At 26.1% G+C, this 18455-nt stretch overlaps 1 protein-coding gene across 1 annotated transcript in view; it reads left to right on the forward strand.

The window, feature by feature from the left end:
- Window positions 1-18455, forward strand: part of LOC111630503 (dmX-like protein 2) — a 190820-nt gene that overhangs the window by 91838 nt on the left and 80527 nt on the right. Inside the window, exons 27-36 of the mRNA XM_023374610.1 lie at window positions 3416-3568; window positions 3979-4117; window positions 5153-5206; window positions 6479-6753; window positions 7557-7654; window positions 8738-8903; window positions 9889-10204; window positions 12312-12460; window positions 14326-14770; window positions 17570-17652. Of these exons, the coding sequence (XP_023230378.1) occupies window positions 3416-3568; window positions 3979-4117; window positions 5153-5206; window positions 6479-6753; window positions 7557-7654; window positions 8738-8903; window positions 9889-10204; window positions 12312-12460; window positions 14326-14770; window positions 17570-17652 (1878 nt within the window). The remainder of the gene's footprint in view (window positions 1-3415; window positions 3569-3978; window positions 4118-5152; window positions 5207-6478; window positions 6754-7556; window positions 7655-8737; window positions 8904-9888; window positions 10205-12311; window positions 12461-14325; window positions 14771-17569; window positions 17653-18455) is intronic.

Here is an 18455-nt window from a genome sequence, read left to right on the forward strand (position 1 = left end):
TATATATATATAGTTTTTCTGTAAAATTCAAATTTTCTTTTTATATATATATATATTTATATTGGCAATGATATGATTATTTGATATGATAATTATCACATCAGATTATCAATAAAGTAAATCAAATCTTCCATTCTTCCTTCTATTGTAAGTATTATGAGAATTTGAATGAAAAGTATTAGTTTTGGTCTTTGAATTTCTTTTTGGATCAATCTTCCATAATGTCTTTAATGTAAATTTGTATTATACTAATAAAATATGAATATTTCATAATTTTCTTAATAAAGTTTTTCATTTTATATAGATATAAGTTCAGATAGCTTGATCATTCCTTATTTTCTTCTGGCTTAACCAGATTCTCAGTTTTTATAATTATTATTGATGTAACGAATATTCGGTTTCTATTTGGTGTTTGGCCTATTCAGCCTATTTTTCGCTATTCGGCCAAATATTGAATGCCTAAAAACAGGAGTAAGAAATAACAAAAACACAGTAAATTAATCATTTTGGTATTTAGATTTAATGTTATCAGGTTAGTGTTGTTTGTTTATATTTATTTATAACTTATAACATGCACAAAATAAAAAAATATAATATTAGTCACATGTATTTACAATTTATAATTACAAATATCAGCACATGTACACACCTATTCGTTCAAGAATCGTCACACACATCTGAGTGTCTGACCCTGCCTATCCTTTTTAAGCGCTCGTCTTTGCTCTTTCCTTTCTCTTTCCTCCATCTCTTTAGTCCACGTATGCCTATGCATACATCATAATACGCACTCACGATACTTTTGACTTGTCACTTTTCTGTCATAGTTTTTACATTTTATAATTACGTGACTCATAGTCTGGTGATAACGGAGAAAAGAGACAGATAGGACGTTGGTATATGTCAGTTATGATTTCACAGATTTGAGACATCTTGATAGCCCGAACGGTCCCAGGCCTTTGCCCGTGCATGCTAAGTGACTTTCATTACAAGCATTTAGCTTTCCAAAGTCTATGACAACAATTGTTTGGCATTGACAGCCACAAATTTCACGCCAATAAGCTGCTTCGACTTGTTCGATTATGTTATCGACTCAATTTCATATTTATTTTCACATTTTCACTTTGTGGTCTTTCTCTGTTCTTTTTCCGTTATTTACATGTGTAGGTCATTTCATTGTTATTAACATTTGATGATATCATTTATCACATACTGCCATGACGCTCTTGTCTGTCCACTACAACTGTCAAGAATTAACGCGATTGGCAAAGCATAGGGACAGCGGGCCAATGGAGAGCAGGGTCCTTGCCATAATGCGGTTTGCGCACCAATTTTCATACGTGCGTTAATCAAGCCAAATAGTTTGGCCAAATATACTATTCGTTGCAACACTAATAATTATACAATTATTTCTAGATGAAGACAAAAACAGAAAAACAGACTATTAATGTTTTTATAAAACTAAGAATGTTAATGACAATTTTTGGCAAAATGCAAGATTATACAAGCTATTTCAATTTTAGAGTTAGGTTTTCTTTTTTAAATATAGTTTTCAAGTGAATATAGTATAAATTATATATTTGCAATGTAAATTTTATTTTTAAAGACTAGGTATTTTTTTAACTTATAAATTAGCAAGAAACAGTAAGAGTAAAGAAACATTTATTGCAAAACCTTGTGTGATTATTTATAAACTGAAATTTTAATTAAATATAAATAAATAAATAACCCTGGTTGGTGTGCAGATATTTTTGAATCTACAGATTCACATGAGCTAAGTTTCATAGAGCTAAACTAGTTTATATTTTATTAATAATACATTAGGCTTAAAATATTGTTAAATTGAACATTAAAATTTTTGTGATATACTTTTATTTATAAAATAGTAATTTTTAACTAGAGTTTTAAAACTTTTTTATTTATTATAACATAACAGACATAATCTTATTGAACATTCTTAACAAATATTTTTACATGATAAGAGATAACACTGGATTCATTATTGGGCCTAGCTAAACAAATTTATAGATATTTTGTAATTTGAACAAAAGGTAGGAGATTAAGTTACTGCCTCGTGTAACATTTAATCATTAGAATTAAATAAATTAATGTAGAATATTCTGGAAGAAAAAGTTTAATCTGGAGTAGGACTCAAATCCTTAACTTCTGCTTATCATGCAGATGTGTTGCCAATTACATTATCCAGATCTGTCCAATCTTTGTTTCCAGACCAATTAATTTAAAAAGATATAACCATATAGGTACTTTTATACTGAATGGGGACAATTGTGCCCATGGCCTTTCACAGCCAATATAAAGTTTCTACCCCAGCATGGTGTATTGGTCTGGGTTTATACCCAAAACTTGGCTGTAACACACATACTTGTGTAAAGGAAACTGCTTTTTCATTGCTTTAGTTTTAAAAGTGTCATAGTGGTGAGATTTGGTACAGTAGAGTCCCGAAAACTCGGCACTCGATAACCCGACAGTCTGGATAACTTGGCCACACCCTGGCAGGGCAAAAAAACCCCTAGTTAATTTTCATTATAGACAGCTTTATGCCTCATAAAGTATTTTTCTGAGATCTGTCTTATCAGGTAAATTACTGTACACTGTGTATTCATTAATTTTCATTTTCATGTAGTAAAGGCTCTATGCCTTCATAAAGTATGTCCTTTTCCTTTGTTTAAGGGTATTTGGGCAGTTTATTCTCTGTTGTATTCTCAAGCAAACAATACATACAAGTACAGTACATTTTCTTTGTTTAAGGGTATTTGGGCAGTTTAATCTCTGTTGTATTCTCAAGCAAACAATACATACAAGTACAGTACAGTATTTTCTGAGGAAACACTCGTACTTATCCTTTTTTAACCCCATTCCCAATAACCCAACATTTTCACAAACTTGGCCACCCTTTGGTCCATATTAGGCCGAGTTTTTGGGACTCTATTGTATTTATCTTTTTTTTTTTTTTTTAGAGAAATGTCATCATACAAAACTTGGTTGCCTTTGACTGTTAAATATCTTTTCAGACAGTATTGAATAGGGGTACTTGAATTTTGATCACTCAGTATTTTGTTGACTGAAAAATAATGCATTATAATTTCTGTATTATTGAAAATTTTAGGTTTATAATAAAATTATAGTAGGATAATATAATTAAATACAATAAAATAAACAAAATATCAATTTTAAAAATATAATAAAAATTATTATTTTATAATGAAGTTTAAATGAACTTTAATTAATTAATTATTATATATAGTTGAATATGTTAACATTATGTAAATATGATTATGAATGCTTTCTGATTAAATCTTAATTTTTATTTTTTTTAGGCTTATAAATTCACTCTTATATTATCCTCTAATAAGTTGTCATAAAATATTTATATCAAAATATACTTTTTTTTATCAAGGACTACAGTGGACTCTTTGATATTAATGTCACTCAAAAAGAAGAATCCCTTGATGATATTCTTGGTGATAAACTTCAGTTAAGTGCAAGACGAGAAATGTCTCATTCTACAAAGACTCAAAAATCAACTCTTACACAGTTTGGTCCTAGGCAGGTAATTAAAATTATTAAATCTTATTGTAATTTTTATCATATCTAATAATATGATATGATTATATCATATTATTATCATATAATTAAATTTTCATTACATTATTCAGTATACTATTATCATATACTTAAATTGTTTAAGTAAATTGAAGCATTTCTTCGATTTGAATTTTAGAGACAAGAAAATTGGTTATATTGAGTTATTGTTAAACATTCATTAATTTTAAGCATTTTATTAACATGTAATTAAGTAGTTGCATATAAAAAATTAATTTTCTTCGTGTATAATGACTAACTAGTTGCTGCATGTTTTAAAATTCATAAGCAGTGCAATAGAAGAGTAAGACTAATTAATAAAGTTTTTAATATTTTCTATTTACTGGACCTTTCATAAAAATATTGTTTATTTCTCAGGCTCATCTCCTCACCAGATTATTAACACATTCCCATCTTCCTGGTTTATCTAGTTTAGATCAGATGCACTTATTGGCTTTAGCAGATACAGTGTCTTCATTTAATGTTACTTTTTCTGATCAATTTCATGCCGAATCAGGTAAAAAATAATAATAATTTAATATTTTTTAAAATACTATTTAATATAAATAATAATTACATTATAATCAAAAACTTTTTTGCAAATTAAGCTTTCGAAATAATTTAAATTTTCAAAATATTAAATTTATTTTCTAGATGTATTAATAATATGTTTGATTATTTTTCATAAACTTAACCAATAATACAATATTATTTATTATTTATCTTTTTTGTTATGACTAAACAAAAATTCTGTCAGTTCTTTTATCTTTTAAATTTACTATATTATACATTCATGGCTTAACATTATAAATTGTATAAAAACTATTTGTAACAAAACTATGTAATTTATATTAAATTAAAATAAAAGTAAATTAATATAATAATAAAAATAATTACTAAATAATGCAACAAGAACTTAATCTACAAATAAAAATAAGAAAAGTTAGAAATTTCTGTAAGGCTTGTACAGTTTTGCATGTTTCAAAAAGTAAATACATCTATTTAAGGAAACCAAAGTTTAAGTAAAGAAGAATTGTTTTTAGACCTTTATTCAGACCATCTTCAGGTCACAGTTCAAAACAAATGCCAATTTCAAATGTGACTATAAGCTGAAGTTGGTTCAAATAAAGGAACTAACTTCATTTCTTTTATTTCTTCTTTCTTTAAATAGCTGTAGTTACTTCTTGGAAAGTAAGAAGAGTTAGCAACTAGTTAAGTTGTTGGATAGCTTCAACAGATTGAGGTTACATTTTTCTGAAACTTATATATGTAGGCACGTTTTTGCTTCAGCTGTTTTTACTAACTTGATCTAAAGCAGATTGAAAATGTGCTGATTGTCTTTGAGATTTTGTGCTTGTAGTCACTCAAGCTAATAAAATACATTATATTCAGTTTTTTCATTATATAGAGAAATATATGTACATAAGTGTATGTGTGTTTATGTATTCATATTCACTTGTGTATTATGCAATAAAGCAAACTTACTAATAAATAAATAATATTTGAATTTAATAAATAAATAAAGTAATAATAATAATCTGGAATTTTTCAGATGGTCCAAAACAGTTAGTTAATAAACAAGATAATGCTTTTGAAATAACCACAGGTAAGAATGATAGGTTATTTACTAATGTTAACATTGTGTGTGTTAATGTATTTGTAATTAAATTTCAACAAAATTCAAATGAAAATAGTCTTACTATTGTAAATTTTAATTCTAAACATTAATACCATCAAAAACAAAGCTCTGTGAATATTTTTGTTATATAAAAATAATAAATACATTCAGTTCTGTTTTTACATGAATTTTTTTAGAGTTTGGTTTAACAATCTGGAAAAAATTTACTTCTATTTCTACATAATTTGTTTTGATCTAACATGTTTCAATAAATTTGCCTTTTTAAAAATTTCCATTTGATTTTAATTCTAAAAACAATATTCATTTCTCATTCCTTCTATTTTAAGAAATTGCTTTCTAAAAAAATTATAGAATTTGCATTTAAGACTGCTGCACATGCTCAAGTAAATTTTAAGATTTGGTTGTTTTCATGGGTTATTTAAATTTGTGTAGGGTGGTTGGTGAGTGATGGAATCTGACACGTCTGGGACAGATTACCCTTAAAAAATTCCTTGACCTTCTCAGAATCAATCCTGGGTCTCCAGAGCAGTAGACTGATGCCTTAACTGTCTTGGCTAGCCAGCTGAGTGCTATTTGGTGTTAGAAGCTATGTTTTGGTATTTAATTGAACAAGCTGAATAAAAACAAAATTAAAATAAAATTTTTGTGAATAATATAAATTTATTAAATTTTGCTGATAAGTAACTTAAAATTCTCTCTTTTCTCATTTATTAAATAAAATTGAAATATTCTGTGTAAACATATCTTATTATTGTGACATTTATCTACTATAGTTTATAGATGAAAAAAAAATACCAAAATCTGCCAAATAGAAAAAATAATTTGGTACTGTGCAATTTCAGTTTACATAGGTTTTACTGTATTAGAACAGCATTTAAATTAATATAGAACAAATAGAAAAAACTGTAGCAAAATAAGATCATTAACAACAAAGCATTTGAAAGTCTTAAAACACATCAAAATAATTTTATAACAAAAGAGAATAAATAAAAATTAAAAAAATGAATTTTACTTTGTCGTTATTTATAAATTTAATACTTAATTGTAACAACCAGAGCACTTTTCCAACAAAGGATTGAGTTATCTGGTAAATGTTTTCAACTTAAAAGTGTTTTAAATACCAAAGATAAAAAGTTATTTCATTTGTATTATTAATATCTAAATTCCTTTAAGTTGCCATTAATAGTTATTTCAGATCTGAATAAAAATTGAAACTTTAGTATTTATAATGTTTTTTAGATGCTCTTGATGATTGTGGCTTGAGATATCTTTTGGCTGTTAGACATCATACTTATCTCATGCGATGTCTTCCTCTTGTTCAGCGTGCTCAACTTCAGAAGAAAGGTCTAGGTACTCACAGTATTGTATGTGCTTTCCATTCTGAAACACAAGAAGAATTATTACAGTTAATTCCAACTGTTCAGCGAGGTAATCCCCGCTGGAGTGAATTAAAGGAGATTGGAATAGGCTGGTGGATTCGTAGTAATACTGTCCTTCGTAGAATTATGGAAAAGGTATAATGATCTTAAAGTTATTATTCTTAAGAATTTAATATGTTTTTAAAGACTTTATTAGTTACTCAAAAAAGTTATGAAAAAAATTACTATTATAAAGAAAGTCTGTATATTTCATACATTGCTTGCTAATTGTTATTTCTAAACATAATAAAAAATTTATATTTTGTGTTGTTCAGTAAACTATAAATAATAATTAAATAGCAATATTAACAGTAATATAATATTATTAATGACTTCAACATTTTCTGAAGACTTAGTCCTCTATTTAAAATTTTAATTTCTGTTTCATGTTAGAACAAATAATTGCATATCATATGAAACTATTTATTATTTTACTTACTATAAAATTATCAGTAGTTTCATATGATATATATTTAAAAAAATAATTATTTTACATGTCTTAAATTATTTGTTCTATCACACAATGGAAAGTTTCTGAAGATAAATTATTTTCAAAAAGCTCAAGTTTTATTTTATTAAAGTCAAATATACAAAGCATACTGCTTTTCTTAAAGACAGTTTTATGAAATTGACTTCATTATTTAAAAGAGCTTGAGAGAAGGAAACAAGAAATGCTTTTCTAACAAGCATGGTAATTGATACATTAATATGTTTGAGAAAATATGTTATTTAAAAAGTAAATACTATTTTTTGTAGAATCAAATACTAAATTTTTGATTTCATAGACAATTGAATCAAAAATCTAATAGAAACAAATTTAATTTATAAAATTATAAAAAAAATGAAAAATAAAAGTAATATTTTAAAAATATTTTATGCAGAATTTATTATTTTATTAGGTTGCCAAAGCTGCATTTCAGTTCAAAAGTGAACCATTGGATGCTGCTCTGTTTTACTTGGCTATGAAAAAGAAAAATGTAGTTTGGGGCTTATTTAGGTAAAATTATTAATTTTATTATTATTATCATTAAAAAATATAATAAACTGTATGATGAATGTTGAAATTTATTTTTCAAAGTGGGTTTATAAATTACTAGAATTAATTAATTGAGATGTAAAATTTGATTGATAATATTTATACTGTTAACAAGTATTATTCAACATTTTAAGTATATTTAACCAATAAAATCAAAAGTGTAAGATTTGCTAAACTTCTTAAAGCAAGATGGTAGTGATTAACTTTTCAATTTACAGTAAAGTGTTCAGCAATTTGGTATCATTTTAAATAACTATTACCTCATAGTATTATTATTATCTTGCATATTAATTATATTTAATTAATACAAATATAAATTGTTATTTCAGATTTATATCCCAGATGTAATTAATTTTATTTTTAATAAGGTAGAAAATATTATAACCATATTAATCTGAATAGTATTTAAAATAATAACTGTTTTTTCAGAGAATACAAGAATTTTGATAACAAACTGAGTACCAACATAAATTGGAATTTTCAAGAATTAGTAAATTTTTAAAATTTTTGTTGTATTTCTATTAATATAGAAACATAACAAAAGCAAACAGTATTACGTAATAGCTAGTTATCAATATAGATTTTTTATACAAATTTTCAAATATTAAAATTAATGCAAGTTGCATTAACACAATAAATTCTAGTTAAAATGAGTGATTCCACAATTCTAAATACAAATGTATAAGTAGTTACTCAAAATAGTGACAAAGATAAAAAATTAAATAAAATAAAAAATATTATTATCAATCATTATGTAATCAGTGTTTTTTTTCAATAAAAATTTTAGGTAATTGATCTATTATGTTAGCTTTCTATCACTACAAATTTCCTTACAAATCATCAGTTAATGACACAGAATAATACTCGCACTTCTATATAATACTTGATAATATACTATTACCTGTTCTAAATTTAACACATAATTTTATTATTTAACTTTACCATTTAATCTCATATAAATAGATATTTTCAATATTAAATTATATACATAACAGTCATATTAATATAATCTGTTTTATTAATTTATTTATTGATTATTTTCAGGTCAGTAAGTGATACTAAGATGACTGCTTTCTTCCAACACAACTTCAGTGAAAATAAATGGCGTAAAGCAGCTTTAAAGAATGCCTTTGCACTTTTAGGTAAACAAAGATTTCATCATGCAGCAGCATTTTTTCTATTAGCAGGTGCCCTGAAAGATGCTGTGGATGTAAGTTATATATCATTATTTTATTTTATTATTCCTGTTCGAGCATAAATCATAGTTTAATGTTTAATGACATTACCCTTATAGGTTTTTTGATATTTTACAATCATCAACATAATTGAAAAATTTATTATAAAACAATAAATTAAAATTTAAAAATTTATTATGAAGGTTATAAACAGTATGAAGTTTTATTTATATGTTAATGATGATCTTTAGGCATCAGTGGTAGTCTTAAAATTTTCACCCAGCTATCAACTAATTGTCATACATTACAAAGCTATGTACTAAATGAAATAAACCATAAAATGTAAAAAATAATCATATTTTATTGATTCCAAAGAATCTGTAATTTTTATTTTTGAGTTTTAATTTTTAAATGCTTTTATTTAGCTTTGCTTTGTACTATTTTCTCAAGATGATTTACAAGTATCTGCAAGATAGTGTAAATTTTAATAAACCAATCTAAAACTTGCATGTAATACAAAAAAAATTTATTTAGTTTTAAATAAATTATTATGTAAAAATGTAAATATCATGGTGGATGTAAAAAAAAAAAATTATACAAATTAAAATACCCATAAAATATCAAAATTTTTAAGAACCAACTTCATAAATTGCATCATTAACCATTTAAGTATAAGCATTTAAGTATTTAATTTGATTTATGAATATAATGATGATAAACATTTGTAATCAAAACCAATCTTTATCAAACATGAATAAAATTTTGTAAGNATTATAATATATGTAAAAAATTTCTTGAACATTTTTCTTTAAAAGAAATTTTTAAAGTATATTATAAGAAATAAAATAAGAAATTTAAACTTTCTTAAGGAATTGCAATTAATAAAATAAAAACTAGAAGAAAACAATCTAATTTTATTTATAATTTTAATTATATTTCTTAAGATTCTAATTTTTGTCAAAAATTAATATGAAATAATTTATTATATAAATTCTACAATAATTTTATTTTACTTTTCAGGTATGTTTATCTAAACTTGATGATTTTCAGTTGGCAATGATAATTATTAGACTTTATGAAGGAGATTTGGATTCCAACACTAACAGTTTACGTTCATTACTATTTAAAGAAATACTTGGGTATGATGCTGATGGAACTAATTATCAACCTTCTTGTGCACATCCTGATCCATTTTTGCGTAGTATGGCACATTGGATGTTACAAGATTACAATGGTGCATTAAAAACACTTCTATTATCAATAACAGATGTAGGCTCATTGCATCCAAAGTTTGTCTCATCAGATGATATGAAATCTTCTGGAGATGATGCAACAGGTATAATAAATTTATATCTGATATTGGATATTTGAATTCTTCTTCTTAGAACTAATGGTTAAAGAACTACATTGAAATCTCAATATATTATTCTCAGATGTATTACTTTACCAGAAACATTGTTTAATTTCTCTGAACAAATTCTATTTAAATTATGAAAGTTAAATCCATATCAATTATTATTTATCAAGATAAAAGTTTTTAGCATTGGTTTTATATTTTTTTAGAAAAATTCATGGTTTCTCATGCCAAAATAATGTCTTTTATGATAAGTCATTACCTTGGAGTACCACCCTAAAAATAGATTGGCACTCTCATTACTATACTCTGCATTGCAAAGCAACAGCACCAACCAGTGCTTGCTAATATATATAAATTATTATTAGCTTTTGAAAACAATATATACACTTATTTCAAATATATAAATTGTTATTTTCTTTTATAATGAAGACAGGTTTAAAACACGTAGTGTGTGTCATGATAGCACACAGCATATGATATGTCATCAATAAATAAAATATCATTTTTTGAAAAACAAATCATTAGAAAAAACAATTATTTTAAGATGTCTGTTTTCTGTTTATAAAAGATATGGTTCTATATTAAAAAATTCAGACTTCAGTTTGTTTTCTAAAGCTTGCTTTGAGAAAATTATATGGCATCATTGCCTGTTAAATTTTTGTGGAGTGAAGCACACTATAACAACTTTTTATTATTTTTCTTATAAAATAGACATACACCTTTTTTTCATGTTCTTTGATTATTTCATTATTACACTATTTCAAATTTATAAATTGATATAAATTGCTTAGATCATCACACACAATATTACACAAAGATCTCACTATAAAATTTTATAAATAACATTAACTTTTGCAGAAGTGTTTTATTTTAAAAATAAAACTCTTCTGCAAAAGGAAGCATATTGAATTTTACAGCTATTAATAGTAGAGAGTTATAATGCAATTATTTCTATCATTATATTTTGGAGAAGTGGTGATTTTGTATCTTTAAATCTGAAATCCTGCTATCTTGAATTTGTAACAGGAGCCTTTATGCTACCAAATGGAACAAACTGCTTGTTTCTGATCATAACTTGAAAGGAATAATGATGGATTTAAATTGGATATTTTTATTTGTTTGCATTTTTGGATCGTATTAGTTAACTACATTTATAAAATTAATAATGCTATCAATGCACAAGTGTTTTATACCAATAGAATTGTCAGATGATGATGAGAATGAAATTTATATGCATGTATTTTAATGCAATTGTAATTTTTCTTACAATCTTAAATAAGATAAAACTTTGCTTTTCACATCTGCTACGTGACTATTGAAGAGTTAATTCTTAAATTAGCAGTTTTAGTTTTTAATATTTATATATATCAATGCTGTTCATTTTTTAAAGTAATATTATTATTATTTTCAGGTCAGTAAGTGATACTAAGATGACTGCTTTCTTCCAACACAACTTCAGTGAAAATAAATGGCGTAAAGCAGCTTTAAAGAATGCCTTTGCACTTTTAGGTAAACAAAGATTTCATCATGCAGCAGCATTTTTTCTATTAGCAGGTGCCCTGAAAGATGCTGTGGATGTAAGTTATATATCATTATTTTATTTTATTATTCCTGTTCGAGCATAAATCATAGTTTAATGTTTANAGTTTTTTATTAAATAAAATAATCCAGTGATGCATTGGAAATAAATTTAACTATATTTGCACAATTCAAGTAAAATAAAATTTAACAAATTTCATTGGTGGAGATAACTTTAAATTTTAAAGATTTATGAAATAATATATTAATTTATCTTCAGGTATAAAAAATATTTACATATAGACAAATCTTTAAAATTATAACATCATTTTAATTTTTCTTGAACATAAACAAAATTACATAGCAGTAAGAGTTTAAAAGTAAACTGGATAAATTTTTTAAAATAACAGAAATAGCAGTTTTTTTTTTTTTCATGTTATTAATTTTAATCAAAATTAAATTTTCTTGCAGTATTTCAAAGTTCTGTAGAACATAGTTTGAATATCATTATAATTATACTTTGAAAGATTTATAAGTTTATTCTTAATCCTCTTCGTTTTAATTTCAGCTAATCCAAGTGTGTTTAATTTCTACTTATTTCTTCGAACACATCCTTTAGTTGTTCGTCGACAATTTGCTCAAATTGCAGAAGAAAAACGAAAATCTGATAAAAGTATTAATAAAAAACTTGAAAGTAATTTAAAGTTAACAATTCAGGTATATGTATTCTCTTGTCATTATATAGAAATTGTATGTTTTAAGAATTCTTATTATTGATTTGTATAAAACTGATCCCAGAGCCTAATGACAGCTAATGATCCCAGTCAAGATCATGTTGACAGAACTGTGCCAAATTGCTGGTTGACTCATGGGTGTCTCTTTGAAGAGATGAAAGGGTTTATGATTGCCATACAAGACCAGGTCATAAAGAAACTACAAAAAGCACAGTTTTAAATGATACCTCGTAGCATTTGTAGGAAATGTCACATTGTGCGTGAGATTATACAATACATCAATCAGGTTGCAAGCTTTTAACACAAACTCACTACTTACATTGACATAATCAAATAGAAAACATAATACCAGGTGGTCCTCTACTTTCATATCTAATTGGTTCCTGAAATGTGTATGAAAGTTGAAATGTATGAAAGTAGGGCAATGTAAAAAAACATTAAAATGTTCTCAAAATATTTATTTTTTATTGATTAGTATCTGGTGTTTTCTTTATAAATTTGCCAAGAGATAATTGAATTATACTCTTCTTTTTCTTTTCTTGATAAAGGGTTCTGTAACATGCTGTGTCTTCTTTTATTGCATTTGTATATGAGATACACACTCTCGATTGTATGGAGGTTATGAGACCTTGATTTCTTTTTGTCCATATTAACACTTCTGTTTTTTTGTTTTTTACTTATGTTTATGAATTAATAAGGGAAATTTTTCATCAAAACAGAAATGTACATAAAGTGATAGCACATGTCCTAACATAAACCCATATATATCAATAAAAATCGAAAGTATGAAATATGTATGAAATAGTGAATTGTACAAAAGTAGAGGACCACCTACATCAAAAGCTTGTACACAAACACAAACTATTACACACACACAGCAACCATACTACAAATACACACTTCAGACAGTCATAGATAACAACGCATACAAAGTATACTATGGCAGTGCCATTATCACAAACAACACTTTTTCACAATAGACCAGACATCACATTTGTTGATAAAAATCATTTACATTATATACATGGCTGTTTTAAATAGCCACAACATAAAAAATACATACATTGTTAGTAAATACTCATAACTAATTCACAAAATAAAGTATTGTCAGAATGGATAGGGCAGTTAACTGTTCCTTTAGTTCTTTCTTACACAGATATCATACTGCATATGCTACACAAAAGTTTTGAAACATATACGATTTCACAACAGTACATTCATCTAACTCAAAATCACTTAAAAAACCAGTAAAAAACAAAAATATTTAAGGCTACAAATGTTTTATTTTGTCTACAATGAACATTATCAGGTATTCTTGAATGTAAACAAACAGAACATATTTGTTATATAGAAAAAATGTTTGTAGAATTAAATATTTATGTTTTTTACTGGTTAAAAATCCAGTGGTTTTTAGGTGATTTTGTGTTAGTTGCATATACAAACAGTTTGAGTTGTGTTTAATACTTTAAGATGGCTATGCTTACAAAAAACATATATCACATACAGAAAGCTGCCATACTAAACATGTGTCACATTGTAAGGAATTTCTTGAACACAGATACAGACATGAGTAACATGTAAATAAAACATTATTATTATTTTTTTCTTGTAGTTATGCTTTGACTTTGGTCTGGCATAGTACTAGGCACTGGTACATATGCTGTGTACAATGCACTCCATCTGAAGCATAATAATAATAAATAAGAACATACTGTAGATTAAATTTTGTGTAACTAAATATTTACTTAATTAATTTTATTCATAATTCTTATAATTTTTACTAGAACACTTTTATCAATGGAAAAGAATTACTGTTATGTTATAATGAATTTTAAAATTTTCTTTTAGGGAAAATTTGAAGATGCCATTACACCATTAGAGAGACGTTTGTTTTTTACTACAGCTCATGCACATTTCCGTGCAGGTTGTCCAGCACTAGCTTTAGAAGTTTTATCACGCCTACCTAATCATGTTTTGGTAGACTCAGATTTTTCACCAAGTGCTGATATTAATAGTCCTATTTCATTTTCTACTATTGTTAATAGTGTAAATAATACAGTTCAAACAAGCATAATAAGTAATACTGGAACTTCTAATAAAGTTGAAGATTTTGATTGGAGTCAGCCCATAAGCTCACAAAATGTCTCAGATTCAGCACTTGCATTTGATTGGAGTACACCTTTAGCTTTATCTTCAACTAAAGATGAAGAGCCAGATTTCAGAATTGATGATGGTTCTGAAGAAGAAATGGGAATTGAAATGAAAACTCATCAGGAAGAAGAAGCAGAAGAAGGTGATAAATGTTGTGATTTAGTTAATGTTTTATTATGTTTTAAATAAATATTAATATTTGAAATTGCTTAAACATGTTCAGTCAAATTGCAATTTTTGTTATTATAGGGAAGGAATTATATTGCTGTTTATTCGATTTGCACAGTGGCGCGTTATCCTATGGGCAAAAAGAGCAATTGTCTGGGGCTCCCACCATCAGGGGGTCCCAAACTAATCTTTTATAAGAAAATATTCCCCAAAAATTTTCCCGAAGAAAAATGGCTGAAGTCAGCATTGTACAGTGCATGCGGCCCCTTAATTCAAGGCCCATGAAGTTATAAAGCGCCACTGGAATAACGCATAACTTATACTAAACAGCTTAAAATTTAACATCATCATTATTTTAAGGTGTAAAGATGCATAATTTTAATATAAAAAGCTTAAGATATTCGTAGAAGATTTAGTTAAAATGGAAATTTGCATAAATTAAATACACAAATAGAGATATAAAAATATTTTAAAAATGATAACATTGTCAGAATTAATGTAATTTGTTTCTAATATAAAAAAAGTAGTTTGTTTAAGCTTCAATCAGCGTGGTGTAATGACAAGAAGTAATGTCTATATTCACGTGTTTAATTATTAAAAATAACAAAATTTCAGAAGTAAGAAAACATTGATCAAGTTTTAAACTAAACACACTTGATTGCTTCTAAGAAAGCAGCGTATAACTACTGTCGATGGACATTTTATAATGTAAATGCATGTAAAGGTTATTTTCTGTTAATAAATTAATAACTGAGTTAATGGAAAATGGAAATGAAATTAAGATTTTTTTGCCAAAGTCGGGAATACATATTTATAAGCGAGAAAAAAGAGAATTACAGTATTTTGAAACGTGAAACGCAATTCTAATGAAATCCGTTTTATTAAGTGATTGTTAAATAGGAAATTATACTTAAAAAATAATAATTATATCAATTATAAATTACAGAATAATGTATTTGTTCTTCTTATTCGTAAACAAATCGAGGAAAATTAAGAATGNTATTCTGTATCAAAATTACATAAATACTACAAGATTTTTACTTAACTTAAAAACTATTCCAAGTTAATAAGATTTAATGAAGAATTTAGCTATCATGTGATCATATACTTGTTGTAATGCAATATTAATAAATTAAGTGGATACTCAAAAATTATATTAAAAAATTATTTTGCATAGATAGATAGATAGATATGAATAGATGTATCAAAATGATAGGAACAAAATCTACAAATAACACGTTACAAAATAATGTATTGCATTTATTCCATCCCAAACATTTTTAATTATATTCAGATCTGGAAACTTGCTAGACCACTCTGAATATTATGTTCTGCAAATCAATACTTTTTTTTTTGTAGATTGGATAGCTAGCATTGTTTTGTTGGAATATGTAAGCAGAATCACCTATTTGCTCCATTATGTTCACTAAGTTGTTTTCTATTATAAATATGTATAATTGAGTTCATTTCTCTGGAACAGAAAATCACATTGAATTTTCTGTTTCATTCTTTTGCTGCTCAAATCATTATTGATCCATCACCTATTTGCTTCTTATAAAACTATTTGACTTTTCTCAAATTATATCAGTTGCACTTGAATTCATCAGGACCATCCAAATTAAACTATTTATCATCTGAAAAAATGACATTTTTTCAGATGATAAATAGTTTAATTTTAGTTATTTTAAATGAATTTCTGACATTGTTGTTACAAACTCTATTCTCACTCTTTGTGCTGGTCAAAGGAGGATTCTTTGCTTTCTTGTATTTTAAGTTTGGTGATTTTTGTAATACTCTTTGGATGGTTCAAATGTGACAATTTATCTCACATTCTTTTGAAACTTTAGATGCAGAACTGAAACTGTTGCTGCACAATACAATATTTCTGTCTTTATATTGACTAAAAATATTTGGAAGTCCTGTACTCTTCTTTCCATAATTATTCTTATCTGTGAAAAAATTATTGATGCTACTCACACTCCTATTCAATGATTTTGCAATTTCTACATTTGGAATGTTCATCTGCAATGTGGACTTTGCTTTTGTTAAGTTCGTCAGAAGACAATTGAGTGCCTTTATTCATGCTGTGGAAATGTCAACAAATTGAATCAAATTATCAAAACTAGCTTACCAAGATATGCAAATGATTATTTGGGATTTTATCACAACTGTGAGAGTTGAATTGGTAAATAAAATATAAAAAAGGAATGAAAAATGAACTAAACTCTAATGTTTATATCTTTTTGACATTTTTTCCCCCATTTATCTGTTTCAAAATAATTTCTTTTTACAGTTTTTGAGCATATGTTTAATTTAGCAGTACTGCATTAAAACAAGAAAATGACTACATATGATAGAAGGTTCTATTAAATTTTATCAAAATAGCTTTATGTTGGATAAGAATCTTGTAGTCTTCATATCATTTTAATTCAAAGCATACATTTTAAAATCTGTTTTACATAAGTTAATTAACTATTCTAATTTAACTTGTATTTACGTAATTTTAAATGAATTCAGATTAAAACATTTTTTATTAATAAAAGAATAAACATAAAAATTTCTAACATAAAAGATTTCCTAGTTTATTGTGGGATATTTATCTAGTTTAATTATATAAACAAAATATTTATATGACGTTGTGAAAATATTTTTGTTTTGAATTCTATGAAGTAATGACATTAAGATAAAAAAAGAATTAAAAAATTTAACTTTTTAATTGCATGCTAAATTTATTATTATTTTCTTTTACTACAGTTACTATTATCTTTTACAGAAAATGTAAAGGTTGAAGAAAAAAATAATGAAGCAAAGTTGGATATTATGGCTCAACAACTGAAATTTATTGCATGTTTAAAAGTATGTCTTTGAAATAATGTTAGTTAATTTTACTTTCCTGGTTGTTATATATTATATAACAGAGGGAAAGTATAGCACTTAGTCAAAAAATGACCCCCAAGATTTTTACATTTTTGGACTTGGGACTTTTAAACATCGAGAAATGCAAAAAAAGTTTCGTGGTATTTTTCCCTATATATATATATAGATGTTAGTGTGTGTGAGGGGGGACACGAGTTTGTTCACCACTTCAAAGCTTAATAACTCTTGTGCCTTTTTTGAAAATTTCTACATAGTAAGTTTATCTACAAACTATGATATTTCCATATAAATAATTATATTTTAGCTCAATTTAGCTCATTGCAGGATGAGATAACCTCACAGGCCATAGTTTGGTGACCTCTAGTATAATTTAACAAAAATTCCAACTTTTAGTGGAAAGTATAATTTAGAATGTTCTGGAAGAAAAGAATTGAACCCACAACACCCGCTTATCTACATGATAAGCGGGTGTTGTAGGTTCAATTCTTTTATGATTGTCAGTTATGATTGCCAGTTATGCTACGTGGACCCCTGAGTGATTCTCTGCTTCCAGACATATTTAATCTTAGATGTAACTATCCATAGTTACTCACTGTGAGTAACCATGGATAGTTACTCACAGTGTATATATATATTGTATGTATATGGACCGTTTATTTTGAAAGTGGTGTAAGTCCATTTTTGGAAAAAATTGAGAAAACACATAATATACATACAATTTAGTGTGAACTTTTTATTTATAAACAATTTACACTTAACATTTTAAAATAACCATAAGCTTT

Source organism: Centruroides sculpturatus, unplaced genomic scaffold (assembly GCF_000671375.1).
Source record: "Centruroides sculpturatus isolate CEXI.00-Female unplaced genomic scaffold, Cexi_2.0 scaffold576, whole genome shotgun sequence".
In the NCBI taxonomy this organism is placed as follows: domain Eukaryota; kingdom Metazoa; phylum Arthropoda; class Arachnida; order Scorpiones; family Buthidae; genus Centruroides; species Centruroides sculpturatus.